At 41.8% G+C, this 21,872-nt stretch overlaps 3 protein-coding genes across 3 annotated transcripts; all 3 read left to right on the top strand.

Moving 5' to 3' along the window:
- Window positions 1–394: 394 nt before the first annotated feature.
- On the top strand, window positions 395–2,366 carry LOC306777762 (uncharacterized protein). The gene is made up of 2 exons (XM_079269025.1): window positions 395–410; window positions 805–2,366. Exon 2 carries the CDS (start codon window positions 876–878, stop codon window positions 1,281–1,283), a length of 408 nt encoding a protein of 135 aa, XP_079125151.1. The 5' UTR covers window positions 395–410; window positions 805–875; the 3' UTR covers window positions 1,284–2,366.
- Window positions 2,367–5,143: 2,777 nt separating this feature from the next.
- On the top strand, window positions 5,144–8,600 carry LOC306777272 (serine/threonine-protein phosphatase 2A catalytic subunit alpha isoform-like). The gene is made up of 7 exons (XM_079268322.1): window positions 5,144–5,356; window positions 5,839–6,048; window positions 6,186–6,359; window positions 6,444–6,533; window positions 7,008–7,169; window positions 7,289–7,407; window positions 7,508–8,600. Exons 1-7 carry the CDS (start codon window positions 5,255–5,257, stop codon window positions 7,578–7,580), a joined length of 930 nt encoding a protein of 309 aa, XP_079124448.1. The 5' UTR covers window positions 5,144–5,254; the 3' UTR covers window positions 7,581–8,600.
- A 356-nt stretch (window positions 8,601–8,956) lies between these two features.
- sfxn1 (sideroflexin 1) lies at window positions 8,957–21,353 on the top strand. The gene is made up of 11 exons (XM_079269003.1): window positions 8,957–9,023; window positions 10,886–11,055; window positions 11,157–11,327; window positions 14,648–14,746; window positions 14,882–14,957; window positions 15,265–15,350; window positions 15,463–15,590; window positions 19,210–19,259; window positions 19,524–19,573; window positions 20,285–20,332; window positions 20,516–21,353. The coding sequence occupies exons 2-11, from the start codon at window positions 10,892–10,894 to the stop codon at window positions 20,610–20,612; spliced, it is 969 nt and encodes a 322-aa protein (XP_079125129.1). The 5' UTR covers window positions 8,957–9,023; window positions 10,886–10,891; the 3' UTR covers window positions 20,613–21,353.
- Window positions 21,354–21,872: the final 519 nt, after the last annotated feature.

Here is a 21,872-nt window from a genome sequence, read left to right as displayed (position 1 = left end):
ATCGCCGACCTTCCAGGTAAGATCACTTTGAGATTTATTTTAGCATTTTTCTGTTGATACGTCCCCTTAAATCCTTAAAAGTGTTGTCAGTTTTGAAATCAGTGAAACGTTTTGAGTTTAAAGGTGAACAGTTGACACTATATTATCAGGCCTGTTGGAAACAGACACGACTTAACGACGTTAAGTCACGACGTTAGTCGATCGTCGTGTAAAATGATTATTTAAAAACACTGTTATTTTGGTTATTTTAACATTAAAATGTATATTTCTGAAAATAGAACGTTTTCATACAATGCTAAATACATGCTTAAATTGGGCACCATGGTAACGTACGTTAAGACGTAACTACGTATCGTAATCGGACGTCATGACGTAATACGTAATCAAACCGGGACACACTGCGACGCTGAGTGGGTTTATTTTCACTGTTGAAACATGAGTTATTGTAGAAAAAACATCTGCTCCTTTTCCTTCATCGTATTGCATCAAATATTTCTTTGACATTGAACATTGAGATGCGCTTTGCTCGTTGTTGTGGTGTTTTATTTTGGAGGGACAAGAGAGCGATCTGTTAAGTAACTGTACGGGACTGCATCTGCGCGTGCTGCGTCCTGCACTATGTTTGATATTATTGTTAAAATATTAAAAGGCACAGCCTCTTGTGTGTTGGTGACACTTGTAGTGCAGTCACAGTTGGTTTATAGATGCCGTTTTTTCTAATTTAATCTTTGATTATTGCTCAATGTAATCCAGAAATATTTCATGTGTTGAGAAATCCTTACAGTTTAAATGTTTCCCTCTCAGACCTGAACGGCGTCCTACCAGAACTTCCTCCACCAGACCCTCCTGCACCAGAGCCGATCTTCGGGATCTTCATGCTCTTCCCCTTCGACGAGGGAGTGGAAGGTGAGTTCCAGGATGGTGATGATCAGCTCTTCCCTGCAGGTCAGTGGCCTTGGCACATTGCTGACGAGGAGGAGGGAGGCGTCAGGTATGTAGAAGAGGAAGAAGAGGAATCAGAAGATGACGACAGACAGTCCCCCTCATTCAGAAGATACTGGCAGCCGGCTGAAGAGGAAGAAGAGGAAGAAGAAGAGGAAGAGGATCGCACGGAGCAGGTAAGTCTGAAGAGGCAGAGGGACGGTGAAGACGACCAAGACGACGCAGCAGCCTCCACTTCAGGCATCGGCCCCTCCCCAAAGAAGAGCCGGATAGATGACGACACACAGTCCCCCTCACACAGAAGATACTGGCAGCCGGCTGAAGACAGTGACTCGGATTGAGACCGGCAGCCTGTTTCCTGCAGGATTGTAAAACCTTTGTGTCTGGCAGCACTGATAAAGCACCAGACAGCCTTCCCTTGCGTCTGGCGGGGTTGGCGATAGGTAGCATCCTGCAGCAGGGCTTTTAAATATCTCTTTCATGGATTTTCCTTTTAACTAATTGTTGATGCTTGGAGAAGATGCGACGGCTGCTTCGTGGTCCCTTTCCCGCTGGCCATCGTCTCTCCCTCCCTTTTGGTGTGGAGCATCCTGAAGAGGCTCCGCCCCCGGTCTTCCAGGGGTCAGAAGAGTCCACCAAGAGGACCAGGGAAGAGGATCGCACGGAGCAGGTAAGTGTGAAGAGGCAGAGGAACGGTGAGGACGACCAAGAGGACGCAGCACCCTCCACTCCAGGCATCGGCTCCCCCTCACACAGAAGATACTGGCAGTCGGCTGAAGACAGCGACTCAGATTGAGACCGACAGCCTGTTTGCTGCAGGATTGTGAAACCTTTGTGTCTGGTAGGACTGATAAAGCACCAGACAGCCTTCCCTTGCGTCTGGCGGGGTTGGCGATAGGTAGCATCCTGCAGCACGGCTTTTAAATATCTCTTCCATGGATTTTCCTTTTGAGTAATCGTTGATGCTCGATGCAGAAACTAGAGGTAAGTTATTCTGTTGTGTATTTTTATTCATAAAGTCTAGATGTCTTTACCAGACAAAGGTAAGTCAACACTTCATAACAACATTAACACAGTTAATTCACAGTTATTCAAAGATTGTTCATTTTACTCACTCTCTCTATTTATAGTTGGGTGAAGGTGGCTGAACCAGACAGCGCGATGGTAAAAATTACTAATGTTGAGAAAAAGTTTTTTACTCAGGTATCGATGGCTGTAACACAGGACGCAACATCCAGGATCTCCTACAACAGAGAGGATGTGGTCACTCTGGACCACAGGACCAGATGAGAAGGATGGATGACCACAGGACCACCACAGGACCAGATGAGAAGGATGTCCCACTCCTGAAGCAGCTGAGAGTGGACGTCTTCCAAACCATCATCCCAGGAAGACCCAGACCCACCACAGACCACTGAACCACTCTCAGCATGATATTTCTAATGTAATTCAAAATGTATAACAAATGTATAACAATTAACATACAATAAATATCGTTCAACTAATAATTGAATGTCTTTTTGATTTTCATTTGACTCAAAGGCATTACTGTTGGTACTGTTAAGTATTGATGATCATAACATTACATGTTGATATCAATAAAATGGTGAAAGCTTTAGATTACGGCCGGCAACGTGCAGCATTATTCTTCCCAATTTAATTCAAACCTAACCAGAAATAATTGAAATCTTAATAACGTATAACGTAATGATACATACTTGCAGCTGCAAGGGAACAAGATGTGACGTTAATGAATAAGGGGGAAACAATGTGGGAACTTAATGAATTATTATCACTTTTTATAACACTGCTGTAGTTTATTTAAAAATGATCAAATATAATTGACCAACACTGGAGAGCCACAGATGATAACAAAATAAGGAACTACAAATAACTTCAGTGGTGTATAGTAACGAAGTAGAAATACTTCGTTACTGTACTTAAGTAGTTTTTTTGGGTATCTGTACTTTACTTTACTACTTATATTTCTGTTTACTTTTTACTTTTACTTCACTACATTTTGCAAAGAAAACTGATACTTTTACTCCGATACATTTCCCCTGAAACCTTCGTTACTCGCTACAAAATCAAATCTATCTTCAGAAACAAAATGAATCATGAGAGCAGCGTCGGGGACTGTGGTGGAACACAGACTGCAAGCCAGCAGGTTTGGTGAATCAGTGGTCCTAGCAGCAAGTTAAATCATTGGTTAATCACGTTAATGCGCAATTGCAAACAAGTGCTCTCAAAGCCGCGGTGTTTTGATTCCCAGTGATGCCCAGGATGCTACATGCTATAAGCTAGCGAGCGACTACATGAGTAGCATTCCACTCTATGATGACTGATTTCATGACGGAAGCAGAAATGGAAGCACCTGCTACTCCCGCAACAAACGACGGTGGTGACGAAGACCAACACCCGTGGCTCGCTAGCGAGTTAGTGAGCTGAGGAAGTGTTGACAGTTGTGCAGCACTAGTTGGCTAACGTTAGCTATAGCTGTATACACGGATTGACAGGAGCCGCGAGAGCGCAGCATTCGGGGAATCCTTCGCAGCAGTGCGCAAGCTGTCTGTGACGCTGAACACACCTCTACCTGCCTCAGCGGCCTGTGAAAGGATATTTAGCATCGCATGACTAGTCTTCAGCCCAAGAAGAGCGAGACTGAATTCTCGCAATTCTGAAAACCAACCTCTTTTGAAGATGAACAGGACATGTTTCAGTTTCAAGTAATGACTGTGTTGCTGCTTTAGTATTGATCATGTTTTGATATTTGAGTCATGTTGTGGATGATCAGATGGAGTTATGATGGTAGCAGTCGCCCAATTGCAGATTCAGCTTGAGCAAAACCTTTGTCTATTGTGTTTAAATCAGGCCCATAGGAGTTTACAAGGCAGGTGTCCTTTCTCAAACCACTGACCTGATGCATCAAGTGGATATGTTTTGCTGAACATAATATTATGCATTGGTCCTCTACATCCTCTAGTCTAATGAGCAGACTTATAAACGCACTGTTACAACTCCTTCATAGTGTCATATTGCTTTACGGAGAATTATGATGATAAGTTCATAGTAGATGCAAAAGTATACTTATGTACAATATATTATGTTGAACATTGTTGCTCCTGGATGGATCACAGCCAACCCAATTATGTTCAACACAGCTCCATGTCCTTGGTCATGGTGCCACAGCACTTAAAAGAATAAACTTCATCATTCTCACAATTCTGACCCTTTGCTTTTTTATTAACAGCATTTACTTGTACTTTTACTTTCAATGAACAGGTTATGATGTTCATTTAATGTTCAGGTTATGAGGTACATTTAATGTCAGAAAATTACTTTTGATACTTAAGTACTTTTGTACTTAAGTACAATAAATATCAGATACTTTAAGACTTTTACTCAAGTAGTATTCTAAGAGGTGACTTTTTACTTTTACTTGAGTAGTTTTCCAGTAAGGTATCTTTACTTTTACTCAAGTATGGCTTTTGAGTACTTTATACACCACTGCTGCCAGTCATACAATGGCAAATAGACAAAACAAAATGTTCTCACAGGTTCAACCTCTGTTACACAGGGCCTATTATCTGCGCTATAAATCAGTTAATTAACTGTTTGGGATGCAACTATTGGCCAGCTAAGCTAACGCTAGCTAATTAGCCTGTGAATGTGCTCATCGTATTTGTAGTGACCTTAATGTACTGTAGGTTCAACCGTTGGTCCTGACTGTTCACGTTTCTGTCCACCAGAGGGTAGATAAACTAAAAACTGTCACGTTATAAATAACCGATATCCATAACACACTGTGAAGATGAAATAAAAATAAACCCATTCAATTTAAATCAACCCGGACAAATAAACGAGACATTCTTTTTTTGAATCCGTATGGAGGGATGCGATGACGTAGAGATGATTTGTTGCTCAGCCTCGCTCCGGACCTGGACCAGAGTTAGCAGGGTTGGGTCTACAGTTTCTCTGAGCTAGTCTTACAGTCCTTTCGATGCTAATAGGTATATGTGTGACCTTGGTCGTTTAACAACGATAAGTCATTTTTTGTATCATGTGAACGAAACACTTTTTGTCCGCACCAAACTGCAGGGACGCAGAGCAGTTGACGCATTCGTTTTTTCTGAACGCGCACACACACACACACGCGCGCGCGCGCGCGGACATACACGTGCAAGCTGCGAATGACCAGAGAGCTCGCTAAGGACGTAGCGTAGCCTGGCCACCAAAAACGTAACGAAACAGCGAGTTGTTTTCCTTAGACCTTTTTTTAAAGCTGGTCGGCTCGCTAGCTGACGGCAAAACCATGGACGACAAGTCATTCACCAAGGAGTTGGACGGATGGATTGAACAACTGAACGAGTGCAAACAGCTGAGTGAGAATCAGGTCAAAGTCCTGTGTGAAAAGGTAAGGTTTGCGCAGGGAGACAGGCACGCTATTAATACCTGCCATTAGCTTTCTGCAATGCTAGCGGACCGTTAGCTGTTAACGTTGCATCGTCGTGCTCAGAAGCAACGTACTTGCGGAACTAACATGAGCTAATGCATGTGGCCTTGATTTGGAGCACACCATTTGACTGCAGCTGCATGCAGCACATCGCTCAAGGGAAGCAACTCGCCAAGAAGATGGAGGAGGATGGCTGCAAAATATGTTTTCTCTAGCTACGCCCACTCCTGGTTCCTCACTGGAGTGCACCGGCACTACCACAACAAACTATAATACTCTTCTGTGTCCTTTACGATCTGACAAAACGATGCACATTTAGTGTTATAGAGTGTTAATAAGGCTTTGTGTAATACACATGCTCATTGTGTACTCCTACACTGCACCATACTCTGTGTTACCTGTTAATCAGCATCATCCTGTGTTTTCTTGGTCCTCCATTTAAGGCAAAGGAGATCCTCACAAAGGAGTCCAACGTGCAGGAGGTGAGATGTCCGGTGACCGTCTGCGGGGACGTCCATGGTCAGTTTCATGACCTGATGGAGCTGTTTAAGATCGGGGGGAAGTCTCCAGACACTAACTATCTCTTCATGGGAGACTATGTTGACAGAGGCTACTATTCTGTGGAGACAGTTTCTCTTTTGGTTTCTCTTAAGGTAAACAAATGACACGTTGCCACTGATGCTGTGATATATGTCAGCTACACCTGGGATATGAATTTGGAACTGGGACAAGGATAATGTTTATCGCTGATTATTCTTGTATTTTGTTATAAAACCATTTTTCTTCGTAGGTAAGGTTCCGTGAACGAATCACAATCCTCAGAGGGAACCACGAGAGCAGACAGATCACACAGGTGTACGGCTTCTATGACGAGTGCTTAAGGAAATATGGAAATGCAAATGTTTGGAAGTACTTCACAGATCTGTTTGACTACCTGCCTCTTACTGCGCTGGTGGATAACCAGGTACGGCTGTGTATTCACATGTAGCATGTGACGTACAGCAAAGATACAGGGACTCATCCTTTATTTTCTGCCTCTTCCGTAAAGATCTTCTGCCTCCATGGTGGATTGTCCCCTTCAATAGACACACTGGAACACATCAGAGCGCTGGATCGTTTGCAGGAGGTTCCTCATGAGGTAAGTTGAGGAAGAGCCCTTCTAGATTGTGTATTATTCTGTAATTTACTGTTATAACAGGATGTTACAGCATTTATTTTAAGGAGTATGGTGGTGCATGTAGATGCAAGGATGCTCCGACAATCTTGGAATTTGTATATCATATATATTGGACATTTATCACATTTCATATTAAAGCTTAGAGTTGGAACGATTAAATGGTAATAAATTCATTGAGCCATAGAAAATTTATTAGCAACAATTTTAATCATTTAGTAATCATTTATATGTTTTGGGGGTTTTCTTGGTCACAATTTTCTGACAGTGTACAGCTCAAACAATAACTAGATTAATGAATAATTATAAAAATGTTTAGGTGCAGCCCTAATAGAAGTCTATAGTTTGACAGTATCCTAAAACCTGTAGATATTGGACATATTTTGTGTGTGCATGTGCGAGAGACGAAACAACACTGATGTTTCCTCCATCTCTCAGGGTCCAATGTGTGACTTGTTATGGTCCGACCCAGATGACCGTGGAGGCTGGGGCATCTCACCTCGTGGCGCTGGTTACACCTTCGGGCAGGACATTTCCGAGACCTTCAACCATGCCAACGGCCTAACTTTGGTCTCAAGAGCCCACCAGCTGGTGATGGAGGTACTTTAACTTGGTTTATCTGCTGAAAGTCATTCCGTTTTTTAATTGGACACACTGCAGATGCAGCTTTGACTTAAAATGTTTGAAACAAATAACATGCAGGTGACCTTTTGATCCAGGGTTACAATTGGTGCCACGATCGCAACGTAGTGACGATCTTCAGTGCACCGAACTATTGTTATCGTTGTGGAAACCAGGCAGCAATCATGGAACTTGATGACACGTTGAAATACTCCTTGTAAGTACATTTTGTTACAAACATGTCGATTTTTCGTATGGACTTTTCTTAAAAAAAGGAATTATTATTGAGGACAACTCTTGCCTTTTCTTTGCTTCAGCCTACAGTTCGATCCTGCGCCACGCAGAGGGGAGCCCCATGTGACGCGGCGTACGCCAGACTACTTCCTGTAAAGATCACTGGCGAGGATGGCAAGAGGCTACACAGAGAAAAGAAGCATTCTTAACTCACGGACCAAAAAACAAAAAAAATGTGTGCCATAATCACAATGAAATGGAAACTATCACATCTAGTTAAAGACCACCATCCTTTCAACTTTTTCGTCTCTGTGCATGATGTTTGTATTGCTAGAAATGATTGCTACTTTGAACAATACGGTCACAATACCTGCTGGTTCGTCAGGAAACATGAATGAACTGATGCAGAGAATAAGTAATGTTTCAGTAAAGTAATGTTTGTGTCGATAATGAGCAGAGTGTTTCCATATACAGTATGTAAGCCGCATCTCACACTTGGCATGGCCTCAAATCAAAGGTTGCAGTAAATATAATGTCAACTCTTTCTTTTTGTAACTGAAGCGCAACAGTTTATTTTGTGAAGTGAAATGATAGGGTTAGACGTCGGAAATGAGTATGTTCTCTTTGCACTTTTGTATTTGATTTTTATCACATGGCACTGACAGACTTTCTTCTTTTTTTATACCCTGTTATAGTGTAAGTAGCCCTCTTCCTGCCCTGCTGTCTCTTATGGGAGTTAATGTAATTCATTTAAGTAAGCAATATTGGTACCAATTACATCAGTTAAAAAAAACAAAAAACGTAATGTTTTGCAGCCACCACTATACGAAATAAAGACTGAAGTTGCTTCGTCATGTACTTCATTTCAGCACAGTTTGTGGCATTATTCCCTCTCACCAGTCACCACTAGATGGAAACAGACTGAAGATCCACTGATCGTAGTGATTATCAGGCATACTGTATGCGCAGGAGGTTGTGTACTTACCGGTATTGTGTATTCATGTACTAAAGACGTTTGGTGTATGATGATTGCAAAAGTACGGCTGTGCCATAGAGGACTAATTTAGCTTTTCATTTTGTTTGATGTTTTCCTTATTTTTACACACATATATATAGACCAAATTATGATTTGTTTTAAGGGAAACTTTTCAATATTGTCGGCCATCAATGTCAGGCCGTATGTAGAAATCCAAAGTTTTACCATTTATTAATAATTTACTTCCGGTGAATCAAAGTCGCAGAAATGTCAGAGCTCTAACAGATGTGGTGCTCAGCTCGCTGCTGAAAATAAAAGCCTCACTGAAAGGACGTGAAATGAAACCTGTTTACCTAAGATTGACATATTTTCGAAGAAGAACAGAAAATCATTTTTTTATTTTCAAGACTCTTTATTTCCCGTTGTCTTTTGGTGTCACACCGCCAATCTTTTTCCAGTGTGTTTCTGGACTTTTACTTTGTCACCGCGGTGGGATGTACCTCTCGTGCGCTCTGTACCTCTCGTGCGCTCTGTAGCGGAGCTGACGCTGCTTGCACAGTTAAATTAGCTGGCTGCAGTCTTTCAGGGACACCTCTTGCGGACCTGCCGGAGCCCACAGTGCAGTAAGTAACCTGTCCATATTTTTTTAACGGCTCAATCAAGACGTCAACAATAGAAAAAGCCGCGCGTGCACGTTGTTGTCTGAGGTCGGGTAAACTGTCATTAGACGCGTGGGGCTCCTCGAGCAGCCTGCTGGCTGTGTGGATGTGGCAGGCTGATACTAGTTGAATCTGGGGCACACAGCTGGACTGTTATTGCGCTGGACAGATGCCGTGGCTAATTAGTCGTTTCTAAAATGATGATTATTAGACATTGTTTTTAATTGTCTGATAAAGTCTCACTAAGATCGCTTTGTTCAGATGCAGAAACACCTCCAGGTACAGTCCAGATCTGACTGGTCTACGTCGGGTTGAACAATATTCGTATCCAGTCACAGAGCATGTTCACCCTGCGACCACAAAGCCGCTATCACAGTGCGATGGATGCACGAGAACACAATACATGAAGGGTAAACTATCTGCCACAGGGTTTTTGATTTTTGCTGAAATATTTGATTGTAATGTGTTATGAATTGCAGGTTAATATGTAGCCACCCAGGCCGCCCTTGATTGGTTGAGCGTGAGGGCAGAGATCTGAGGGTTTACAGATCAAAGGCCGTGTCAGTGCAAAGTGCAGTCCTCTATCACCATCAATGAATCATAAATATAGTTATGTGCTATTATCGCTACTGTTCAAACCAACTCGTGCAGTGATTTAGTGTTTCATTGGACAATCTTAGAGTGTGTGTGTGTGTGTGTGTGGGGGGGGGGGGGTGTTTTGTTATCTCGTGAGAATCTCATGGAGTTTAATTAAATTTAAAGAGACAGCACGCGACAACCGCCAGCAAACAAGAGTTCGCTGTTTTATTGTCACTCCAGCAGCCATCTTTGGTGCAATTTCAGGTGGAGTTTCATCATCATGCTGCTGCCCCATATGGATGCTGCAGCTTTGTGCTGGACTCGCTGCACCCTCGGTGTGTCCTTGGTCTCCCAGCAGTTCAGCTGGAGAATGGACCAAATGGGTTAAAAACCAGATCAGACTGGGTTATCTGGAGAGAGACACACACACACACACACACACACACACACACACACACACACACACACACACACACACACACACACACACACACACACACAGGGTAGAATGAACATGCTGCATGCACATTCACAAAGCTGATGTTTTATGATAGTGCAGCGTCTATTCAATGCAGGCCAGTCGTATCTGGTTTTGGATTGTGAGATGATAAATGCATAAAACTTGCTCACTAGTGGTGTTGATTAATATAGTTGCATAACACGCTGCTCTTCGCTCACTTAGCCCTAATACAATTTGTATTGATAGACATAATTTCAAAAACAGTGTGCAGCCAATCACGGTTGTTCACAATGCACATGCAGAACGATTTGGCACTTTCCAAAAGGGGCTTTTCAGCCACAGTTTGGGGGGTTGGCGTGCACCCATAATAGGGCTTTGCAATTTGGTGCTTCACAACCCTGGTGTCAGGTCAGCCATCACCATAGCAACATTATGCTGAATAAGCGGCATTGCAATCCAGGGAGGAGTATTATTTTCAGGAGTCCTCCCTCGCTGACTTGTGTCTGCAAAGAAAAAAAGGAAGCGAGAGACTGTAACTCATGGGGTGAGTGCTGGAGCACGGCCCTGAAATCCTGGAACAATATCAGTCACCATCAGCGAAATACAACGCAGTCATGAAACAGTTATTCTAGAGAACTAATCCTCAGACATCCATGTTGCTGGACAGAGAAGTTGCTTTGATCTATTTACTCCAGAAGGCGACTGAAACCTCAAACCGTGAAGCATCCTACATACTTTTGTGCGCTGCAAATGCCAGATATAATTATTGAAACATTTCTTTCTCCAGATAAATATGGCAGCAGAGCTATCCACTTCCATAAACATCAAGGAGCCCCGGTGGGACCAGAGCACGTTTGTTGGTCGGGCCAAACATTTCTTCACTGTCACAGACCCCAGGAACATTCTCCTCACCAACGAACAACTAGCACATGCACACAAAGTCATCACCGACTACAGGTAGACCAAAGCTACAGCTGTTGTAGCATTACACCAGGTTATACATGATGTGCTCTTATGAATGTGGGTTTGCTTTAAAGGTTGTTTTTACTGCCTCCTAGGGAAGGTGTAGTCTCCCCAGGACTGACAGAAGATGAACTCTGGAGAGCAAAATATGTTTTTGACTCGGCTTTCCATCCCGACACTGGGGAGAAGATGATCCTGATTGGCCGCATGTCAGCCCAGGTTCCGATGAACATGACGATCACTGGCTGCATGATGACATTTTACAAGTAAGGCAAGGCAAGGCAAGGCAAGTTTATTTGTATAGCACATTTCAACAACAAGGTAATTCAAAGTGCTTCACATAAAAGCATCAAAACATAAGGCAAAAGAAAAGGAGATTTAAAAACAATTAAGAACATTCATTGCATTAAAACATAAAAAAAAAAAAGTGTAAGAAATAAAATTCAGTAGTAAAATGCAGAAATGCAGGAAATTGATTAATATATTAATTGAATGTGGTTCAATTAAAGGCAGCAGCAAACAGAAAAGTCTTCAATCTTGATTTAAATGAGCTGAGGGTCTCAGCAGACCTGCAGCTTTCTGGGACTTTGTTCCAGATATGTGGAGCAGAAAAACTGAACGCTGCTTCTCCATGTTTAGTTCTGACTCTGGGAACAGAAAGTAGACCGGTCCCAGACGACCTGAGGGGTCGGGATGGTTCATAAGGTAGCAGCAGATCAGAGATGTATTTTGGCCCTAAACCATTCAGTGCTTTGTAAACCAACAGCAGGATTTTAAAGTCAATTCTTTGTTGGACAGGAAGCCAGTGCAAAGACATCAGAACTGGAGTGATGTGATCCACCCTCCTGGTCTTAGTGAGGACTCGAGCTGCAGCGTTCTGAATCAGCTGCAGCTTTCTGACGGACTTTTTACAGAGACCTGTAAACACACCGTTACAGTAGTCCAGTCTGCTGAAGATAAATGCGTGGACAAGTTTTTCCAAATCCTGTTGAGACATAAATCCTCTAATCCTTGATATATTCTTCAGGTGATCGTAGGATGATTTTGTAATTGTCTTGATATGGCTGTTCAGGTTGAGGTCTGAATCCATAACTACACCTAGATTTCTGGCTTGGTTTGTGGGTTTTAACATCAGTGACTGAAGCTGAGCGGTGATTTTCAATTCTTCGTCCTTGGTACCAAAAACAATTACTTCTGTTTTATCTTTGTTTAATTGAAGAAAATTCTGGCACATCCAGTTGTTGTTTTGTTCAATGCAGTTACCCAGCCCTTGTATGGGATTATAGTCCCCTGGTGACGTAGTTATGTAGATTTGTGTGTCGTCTGCATAATTAACACACTTTGTTGTTTTCCATAATCTGAGCTAGTGGAAGCATGTAGATGTTGAACAGAAGAGGCCCCAGTATTGAACCTTGGGGAACACCACATGTAATTTTAGTCAGCTCTGATGTGTAATCAGCTACAGACACAAAGTATTCTCGGTCCTTCAAGTAGGATTCAAACCAGTTAAGTGCTGTGCCAGAGAGTCCCACCCAGATTTTTTGTCTTTCTAGGAGTATGGCATGGTCGACCGTGTCGAATGCAGCACTGAGATCTAGTAACACTATGACTGAACTTCTGCCATTGTCTATGTTTAAGTGGATGTTGTTGAAAACCTTAACAAGAGCAGTTCCAGTACTGTGGTGCTGTCGAAAGCCTGACTGGAAAACATCAAAGCAGTTATTTACGGCCAAGAAGTTGGTCAGCTGTTGGGAAACCGCTTTTTCAATTATTTTACTTAAAAATGGGAGGTTTGATATTTGCCTCTAATTTTTCATCGTTGCGGAGTCTAAACTAACCTTCTTTAGGAGTGGTTTAATAACTGCAGTTTTTAGGGCTTGTGGGAAGACACCTGAGAGAAGGGATGTGTTTACAATTTGTAAAAGATCAGTGGTCATGCAGTTTGAAATATTTTTGAAAAAGTGTGTTGGTAGAATATCCAAGCAGCAGGAGGATGACTCCAGATGTTGTATCATGTCTTCTAGACTTCTACGGTCGATTGAATGAAATTGTGTCATGATATTTGAATGGATGTTATTCAGAGATCGGGACAACACATATCCTGTGGTTGGTGTGGAGGCACTGACTGCTTGTCTAATTTTCTGAATTTTGTCAGTAAAAAAGGAGGCAAATTGATTGCATGCCCAAGTGGATTGGAGTTCAGCAGCTACCGACACTGGAGGGTTTGTTAGCCTGTCGACGGTAGCAAATAAGGCGCGTGTATTGTTCTTGTTTATGATGTCAGAGAAGAATGACTGCCTTGCATTTCTAAGTTCCAAATTATAATTGCGAAGTCTCTCTTTATAGATGTCACAGTGAACCTGGAGATTAGTTTTTCGCCACCTGCGCTCAGCTTTCTGACACTCTCGTTTCTCTATTTTGACCAGCATAGCATTTCTCCAAGGAGATCTTTGCTTACCCGAGACAACCTTCACTTTAGTGGATGCAATGGCATCAATAATATTTTTTACTTTAAAATTGAAGCCATCTACAAGCTCATTGACTGAGAGGCAAGAGAGGGCTGGTGTGGAGGAGAACTTCTGAATAAATAGTTCACTGGTGTTTTCAGAGATGTAACGCTTTGTCACAACCTTGGTTTGGACATTTGTGTGCAAGGAGATTGCACTCTCAAAGAAAACACAGAAATGATCAGAGAGTGCAACATCAGTCACAGCGACCTTGGAAATGTTTCCACCTTTGGTGATGATTAGGTCCAGAGTGTACCCCCTGTTGTGGGTGGGTCCTGTCACATGCTGAGTCAGATCATAGTTATCAAGGACACCACATAGTTCTATAGACTCTCTGTCCTGGGGATTATCAACATGGATATTAAAATCACCAACAATAACAACACAGTCAAAATCAATACAGATTACAGACAGCAGTTCAGTAAACTCATCAAAGAAGGTCGCACAGTATTTAGGCGGTCTGTAAATGTTTAGGAATAGAGATTGAGTGGAATTCAGAGCCACATATTCAAAATAACTAAAATGACCAAAGGGCATCTGCTTGCATTGAAGAGAATCATTAAATAAAACAGCAACTCCACCTCCTTTCTTATGCGCTCTTGTTTCACTCATGAAACTGAAGTTGTGAGGTGTTGATTCAATAAGAACAGCTGCACTGTTATCTTGATTTAACCAAGTTTTAGTTAAAAACTAAATGTCCAGTTTGTGCCTAACAATAAAATCATTGATTAAAAATGTTTTTCCTGACAGAGACCTGACATTTAATAAAGCTAAGTTTAATGTGATTAAAGCTTTCTTTGCCCAATTTATTTGGACAGGCTGACGAGGAATGTATGCTAAGTTTGATAAGTTTGCAGGTTTACTGTTGTTTCTTCGCAGCCTCACCTTTCTAAGTAAGAACATTGTAGGATTTATTACTGTCTGACTGTGACTGTTACACCCGGGCTTATCGATTCAACTATATCACTGACACTATTCCCATTGTTTGGTTGGTCGTGGTTTACTGGGACTTAAAATATGATCACTTGTGCATTTTTACGTGTGAATTGCCATTGATTCTACTGTTTGCAATGTTGCAGGACAACTCCAGCGGTGGTGGCCTGGCAGTGGATCAATCAGTCTTTTAACGCAATAGTCAACTACACCAACAGGAGTGGTGATGCTCCGATCACGGTCAGGTAAGAGACGGCCGTTTTGGCTCTGATACAGGCTCATATTAACCCTTTAATTCAACCAGGGGGCTGTGTGTGTGTGTGTGTGTTGTGTTGTGGACAGTTTTCATATGATGTGACCGGTGACTCTTCTGTTTGCAGTCAGCTTGGCACGGCTTATGTGTCTGCCACCACAGGGGCGGTTGCCACCGCTCTAGGACTAAATGCACTAACAAAGGTACAAGTTCATCGAACACCCATTATACATCTCATTTGAATATGCCGACCTCAGCTGCACGGGTGTGCTGGCATGAGTTAGCCACACACAAACTCTCTTTGTCATAGAGGAGCTGTATTATTTACAGGGTCATGGTCCTTGTATCGGAATCTTTTGACTTTGTGCTGATTTATGGTAGAAAAGTACACGTACATCACCTGGAATATAAGCTGCAATAACGTCTGCTGGTCTGAGAGGTTGAATTGTCCGTGAACCAAATGATTCATTTCTTCCTTCCTGTTTTTATGCCTCCTCTCTCCTGCTGTAGCACATCTCACCTCTGATTGGACGGTTTGTTCCATTTGCTGCTGTTGCTGCTGCTAACTGTATCAACATCCCTCTGATGAGACAAAGGTGTAGTTTTGAAACATGTTTGCAATTGAAAAACGTCCCTGGAATTCCTCATTGTAGGTGTAACGAAAGGTCAGATGATTCAGATTTAATTTGCTTTGCTCCGTGTTTTCAGAGAACTTCAACACGGCATTCCCATAACAGACGAGAATGACAACCGGTTAGGAGAGTCGACGAACGCGGCACAGCAGGCTATCTCTCAGGTTGTGGTCTCCAGAATCCTCATGGCTTCTCCAGGAATGGGTATGAATATATTTACATCAGTCCAATAAGACACCTGGGCCCCGTGCCACGTACGTGGCTAACTGAGTTAGCCGGATACTTTTCAGGCTAAGATGACGTAGATCAGGCTAAGATGACGTAGATCAGGCTTTTCGGTTCCACGAAGCAAGTTTGGCAAAATCACCATGGCAACACATCCAAAAGCTTGAACCTGCTCCAGCGCAGGCTCAGTGAAGGTAGCTGGATAAGCTGTCACTCCCCCGGAAAAAATGGCAGCTCCTGTCATATACGGTAGTCTAATGCGCTTGTGCATATACTGGGGGTTATACGGGAGTTCATGAAATGCATGTAAAGTGAGACACACAGTGATCCTTAAAACCAGCTGACCAAACTAAGAAGCCTCTATTGCATTCATGTGCAGCTCCCTTCCTCATAGATCCATTGATGAAGGAGGATATTAGTTGGATGAGCGTTTTATAGGGAGAGAGTTCTTCCACATCACCAAGATCCGTTATCACATCATGATGACTTCCTATACGAGCGCTATCGATTCTGCCGACAAGGAATCATTTATTTACAGACCCTCTCGAGCAGACATTGAACACCACACGCCGCAGCCGAGCACTGACTGTCCCACAGACTGGATGCAGCCTTGAGCTGTTGTGCGAGTGCTACATTGTAGTACAGTGTCGGCGATGCGGAGAACATGGGGAAAGCCGCTGCATGCCGTGCTGTTCGTAAAGTTTATTTGGCGCTTAATGAACTCATGGATGTGTTCATTACATTACCATGGCACATATTGTATTGACTCACCATTCTGAATTGTGTGTGTGTGCTTAGTGTGTACTTGCTCCCATGTCCTCTTGATGGCTGGTTGCATACATGGAGGTTAAAGCACTCCTAATGATATGACAGTGTTATTAGTACACCAGCACATCATTATTGTAGAACATGATTAAGGTGGACTCATGATAAGAATAGAGAGAATCACACACTATTTCTTTTCACTGCTTCAATTGATTGAATGTCTGATTATGAATAATACACATACTGATCCGCCCATGAACAGATTCTCACACACACATATTCAAACTAGTTCTATATGGTAATCTACACATACATACATATACATGTATGTATATATATATATATATATATATACATACATATACATGTATGTATGTATATATATATATATATATATATATACATACATATACATGTATGTATATGTATGTATATATATATATATATATATATATATATATATACATACATATACATGTATGTATATATATATATATATATATATATATATATATATATATATATATATACATACATATACATGTATGTATATATATATATATATATACATACATACATATACATGTATGTATATATATATATACATATACGTATATATATATATATATATATATATATATATATATATATATATATATATATATATATATATATATATATACATACATACATACATGTGTATATATATATATATATATATATATATATATATATATATATATATATATATATATATATATATATATATATATATATATATATATATATATATATATATATATATATAGTAGGCTACATGATACATAAGGGCATACAGTACATTTATCCTCATATTAATTCGTATCAGTTAGATGCTCTTTGGGCTTGTTTTGATCTACTTATTCTGAAAGAGTTGAGATAATTATTTTCGCTATAAGATCTCATTCGATGATGCATTCATGAAGTCTACTGCCAGCAGGCACATTTAAAGACATATAATCTGATTGATTGGGGTGATGAGGCATTAAAATTAGCTGATACATTTTCCCAACACTTACGCATTTAACTCGTCTGTGATATTTTGCGTGCTTCCTGTCTAGCCCTCGCAGCGGTGGCGGTGTTATATTTTGCCGTGATTATGGTCTTGAAATCCTCATATGCGTTCATGATCATCTCCTGCGCGTCAGCGGAGTAAAAAGCGGCTCTTTCTTTGACTTTATTTAACATTGTACCAGTGGCGGCTGGTGGAACATGTTCTAGGTAGGGCCATCTTATCAATTTCAGCAAACATCCCAGTATGATTTAATGCAAACAAAATGTAAGTATCAAACACGCATTATTACTTGGCAGTTAAATATTTAACATGTATTCCAACACGAAAACAATCAGTAAATAACACTTATATAATATAATATAATATAATATAACATAACATGTTCATTTATTGAGATGCCCCTATGGACCTTGTTATAGGAGGTAAAGATCAGGAGAAGTAAACATGAAGTGTAATTATGAATACTGATGTTAAATTAAGCTATGATGAGTTTTCACTGTTAATTTAACATCTCTATTACATGTTGATGCCTCCATGACCAAGTTAAGCAGATGAGACTGAGGACAGCTATGTAGAGGAAAAGATGTTCACTTTGTCTAATATGTAGCTTGACAGAGTTCTCCATGTGTGTCCTGGTGTTCTCATGTTTCCTTACCTGCTCATCCCTCACTCCCTACCCTGGTGTTCTCATGTTTCCTTACCTCCTCATCCCTCACTCCCGTAACTGTCCGTGCTGGATCCGTCCCCGTTGTTTTAAAAAGGTAAATAAATGATTAGCATGACGTCATCCAGCTAGCCAAACCTGTCTGGTGTACAGCTAGTGAAGCTCCGCATGTACTGCTTCCCTTTCCCGCGAGTCTGCTGTCTGATTGTGAGGTCAGGCTGATCTGATATCAGCTCTTTGGCTGCAGAATCTCCGCCAAAGTTCTCCTCTCAAACGGGTCTTGGAGGAGTCGTGCTCGCGCTGGCGCGGGCGCCTGTAGAGACTTCTCCTGACGAGAACGCGCAGCTATGGGCCTGATCGTTCTGGCCCACAGCTGAATCTATTTGAGGGCGCTGATTGGCTAAATTGTATGTCACTCATTTATATCTTGAATCAGCAATTGGCTAAACTGCTTCATAGCCCCGACTCTTTTGGGCCAAAACGATCAGGCCCCCCAAGCTGCGCGTTCTCAGAGTGTCGTGCACACAGACAGAGAGCACGAGCAGAGAGCACACAGACAGAGAGCACGAGCAGACGAGCACACAGGCTGAGAGCACGAGCAGGAAAAGCATATATTTTGCGCAGATATCATACTTTACACACATTACTGGGTACATTCCATAGTTCAAAAACACAAATATTGACAATTTGTATAATTTATGATTATAATTATTATTATTTTTTTTTTTGTGTGGCTCATGGTGGGGCCATGCCCCATGGCCCTCTATTGACCAGCCGCCACTGGATTGTACTGTTAGAACATCATGGTTTCGGTGATCGACGCTTCCCCCTTTTGAAGTGGGACGAGCACGCGCAATCATCCTGATCCCGATCGTCTGGTTAGAATTAACGAGACTGTTTGAGAGCGGAGCTTTGCAGGAACCGAGATAGCCTGACATCAATCATCTCGTTAATGTAGGCTGGCTAATAGGACATTTGATCGACTTTGCTGAACCACTTACGTGGCACGGGGCCCTGCTGTTAGGTTTGTTAACTCCTCCCATGGCAGCTGGTGGCGTCATTTTAAACCAACTACTTTGTTATATATTTAAAAATGTGTTATTTGTGTCTTACAGCGATCCCCCCGTTTTTAATGAACCATTTGGAAAAGAAGGCCTTTCTGAGGGTAGGCCTATTTCTGCTTCGCTACATGCTTTAAGACACAATGTAACCTCCAACATCAGCTTCATCCTCGCAGGTTTAATGTGTTACATGTTAAATGGTCGGAACCTCATGTTCCTCGCTGCTGTGTCTACCACTCCGTTTCCATTTCGTAATCACACATCAGAGCAATGAAAGGCACTGAGGACACGAGGCCTCTCTTGTATGGGAATTCACCACCGCTTTTGTGCCGCTCATTCGTGGGTTTTTTTCTGCCTGGTCTTTTCAGAAGTTCCCATGGATGAGTGCACCTATTCAAGTCACCCTGGTGGGATTCTGGTGAGTCGTCAGAGATGGTCCACCTGATAAGCAGCCATGTCAAATTCCATTCACGTTTCCTCTTTTTTTTCCTCATGGGATATGAAACGTCAGTCAGCATAAGGTTTATGTCACTTTAAACGTTGCTGTTTAAGAGGAATGTGCTCGTAAAGACCGACGACAAATCTTGTCTTTTGTCTGCTTTAGCCGCTACCTTATCATTTGCAAGTGCCTTCATCGTTTCACGTGTTAATTGTAAAAACCAATGTTATCTTTGCCAATTTTAACTTGCACTGCCATTCAACTTTTCACAGACATTGATGGTCACCAGAGGATCAATTCTTCTGACATTGGCGGCCCTTTAACTTCTCATAATAGTGACATCATCGTGCCAAAAATGCATTTCTGCACTACTTTGTTTTATGACCAAATACCTGCAAAACTAATGACATTCCCATCAGCCTCAGCTGTCGGTGTGTTTAGTGTTCATCCTCAAATGTTAGCATGCTAACATGCTAAACTAAGACGGCGTCTTACAAAAATATGTTATTGTAATATCACAATAATGTGTTAAACCGATATTTGTACACATGAAACAACCAGCTTCCTGTGACAGCACACCTGCCTCTTTTCTATCAGGTGTCTTTTTTTAGCCAATCAGACGAGGTCGGAACAGGAAGCTCTGGACTGTTTACCTGTGCAGCGTGTTTCATAACTATGTTTCTTTCTCAGCCTGGTGTTTGCCACTCCACTGTGCTGCGCATTGTTCCCTCAGAAGAGGTGAGTGAAAAGTTCAAACTTGACCCGGAGGTGATTGTACACCAGTCTGTTGTAGCCACAGAGCCAGGCCCTTCTCTCTCTCGTTGAATATATGCAGAGTGTGCATGATTCGACTCTGCCTGAACAAGTTGCTCAACACGCCACAGTATATGTGTTTGACCCATTAACCCCTTCGTTTCCCAGCTCCATGTCAGTCAGCCGCCTGGAGCCGGAGCTGCAGGAGAAAATCCGGGCCAACCACCCCGGAGTGGAGAGGGTCTTCTTCAACAAAGGGCTATGAGTGTGCAGCCCACTCATCCAAACACTGCCATAACACAGCTGCAGGCTCAGTCCTGGCCTCTCTGCCAGCCCTCCTCATTCAGTGTGCCAAAGTTAAGTTTGGGTCTGCTCATTTCCACCATTCAGATGGATATCTGGGGACTCCCTCTCTTTGTAAAGACATGTTTGCTTTTGTCAATGTGATTGTTGATTTTGTTGTAACTGCTAGAGAAGATTTTCTCCGACTGGGCCGGATAGAAAGTATGATGTTTATCATGACAGATGCTGTATATGCTATAGTGCAGATGCTATAGTGGGCATTTTTTCAGCACATTGCTTCTTTTTTTTTTTTTTTTTTTTTTTTAAGTGTGTGACTCGTCGATCGTTTCTCGCCACCAAACCATTTCACACTCTCCTACCTGAGGTTGGCAGTCAGCTTATTTCTTACCTGCATTACAATTGATTCTAATCACATTTTATTATTGATTATACGAAGACCTCTGCAGTTCATGCTTTTGCCAAATTTCTTTGACACCTCATCAACGATTACAACCTCCTACTCATGACACTGCTATTTCAAAGAATGGCATTCAGTTACACTCACTTTAATTCAGTTTATTTTGCCAAATGAGTACTCATATCGTGAGCTTTGAGGTCTCTTGACATCTAATCATGAATCTGAAAACTCTCCAGGGATCCACCCTATAAAATGTGATGCTATGATGACTGCAACCATTGACCGGCCAACACGGTGCTATTTTACGTCTTAATAATCAGTGTTTATCATACTATTTATTCTGCTTGCCAAACACGCATGAACAAACCACTCGTATGATTCAACCGCTGTGGAAAATATGTTTCTGTATATCTAGTCGCGCCGAGGCCACAATCAGGAGAGCTGAACGGTGGTGACAAAATGTGTAGCTAATGAGAAATACTGGTTCTCACTATCTCATCCATAATCTCCAATAGTTAATCCAGGATTTGGTGATCATAGTATTTGATCCCACCAAAATACAACTACTCATTCATGACTTTCAACAGACTTGTATCTATCTTCTGTACCTTAATGCAGCGTCCTAAGAGCGTTGATTGTAACTGCACAAAGTGACACATTTTAGATGTAGGTGACAGTTTTATCATCTTGTTTTGGAAGTCTTATAATACATGTTAGCTATGGATGTCAGTATGGGGGGAAAAATGCCAAAAAACTATTTTGAGATAGTGTTTTTCAAGGCAAGGATATCAGAGGAATCCATCTAAACAGTGTTTTAAATGTGAC

This window comes from Melanostigma gelatinosum (genome assembly GCF_949748355.1).
Source record: "Melanostigma gelatinosum genome assembly, chromosome: 5".
In the NCBI taxonomy this organism is placed as follows: Eukaryota; Metazoa; Chordata; class Actinopteri; order Perciformes; family Zoarcidae; genus Melanostigma; species Melanostigma gelatinosum.
The sequence above is the reverse complement of the archived record's forward strand: the minus strand, read 5'-3'. Positions and strand labels throughout refer to the sequence as shown.

Excerpts from the sequence above, each read along its gene's own strand:
- sfxn1 (XM_079269003.1), top strand. The coding sequence starts at position 10,892 with ATGGCAGCAGAGCTATCCACTTCCATAAACATCAAGGAGCCCCGGTGG. Across the intron at positions 15,351-15,462 it reads ATCCCTCTGATGAGACAAAG|AGAACTTCAACACGGCATTC; the intron begins GTGTAGTTTTGA and ends CCGTGTTTTCAG. Across the intron at positions 19,260-19,523 it reads AAAAGAAGGCCTTTCTGAGG|AAGTTCCCATGGATGAGTGC; the intron begins GTAGGCCTATTT and ends TGGTCTTTTCAG.
- LOC306777762 (XM_079269025.1), top strand. The coding sequence starts at position 876 with ATGCTCTTCCCCTTCGACGAGGGAGTGGAAGGTGAGTTCCAGGATGGT.
- LOC306777272 (XM_079268322.1), top strand. The coding sequence starts at position 5,255 with ATGGACGACAAGTCATTCACCAAGGAGTTGGACGGATGGATTGAACAA. Across the intron at positions 5,357-5,838 it reads TCAAAGTCCTGTGTGAAAAG|GCAAAGGAGATCCTCACAAA; the intron begins GTAAGGTTTGCG and ends CCTCCATTTAAG. Across the intron at positions 6,360-6,443 it reads CTGCGCTGGTGGATAACCAG|ATCTTCTGCCTCCATGGTGG; the intron begins GTACGGCTGTGT and ends TCTTCCGTAAAG.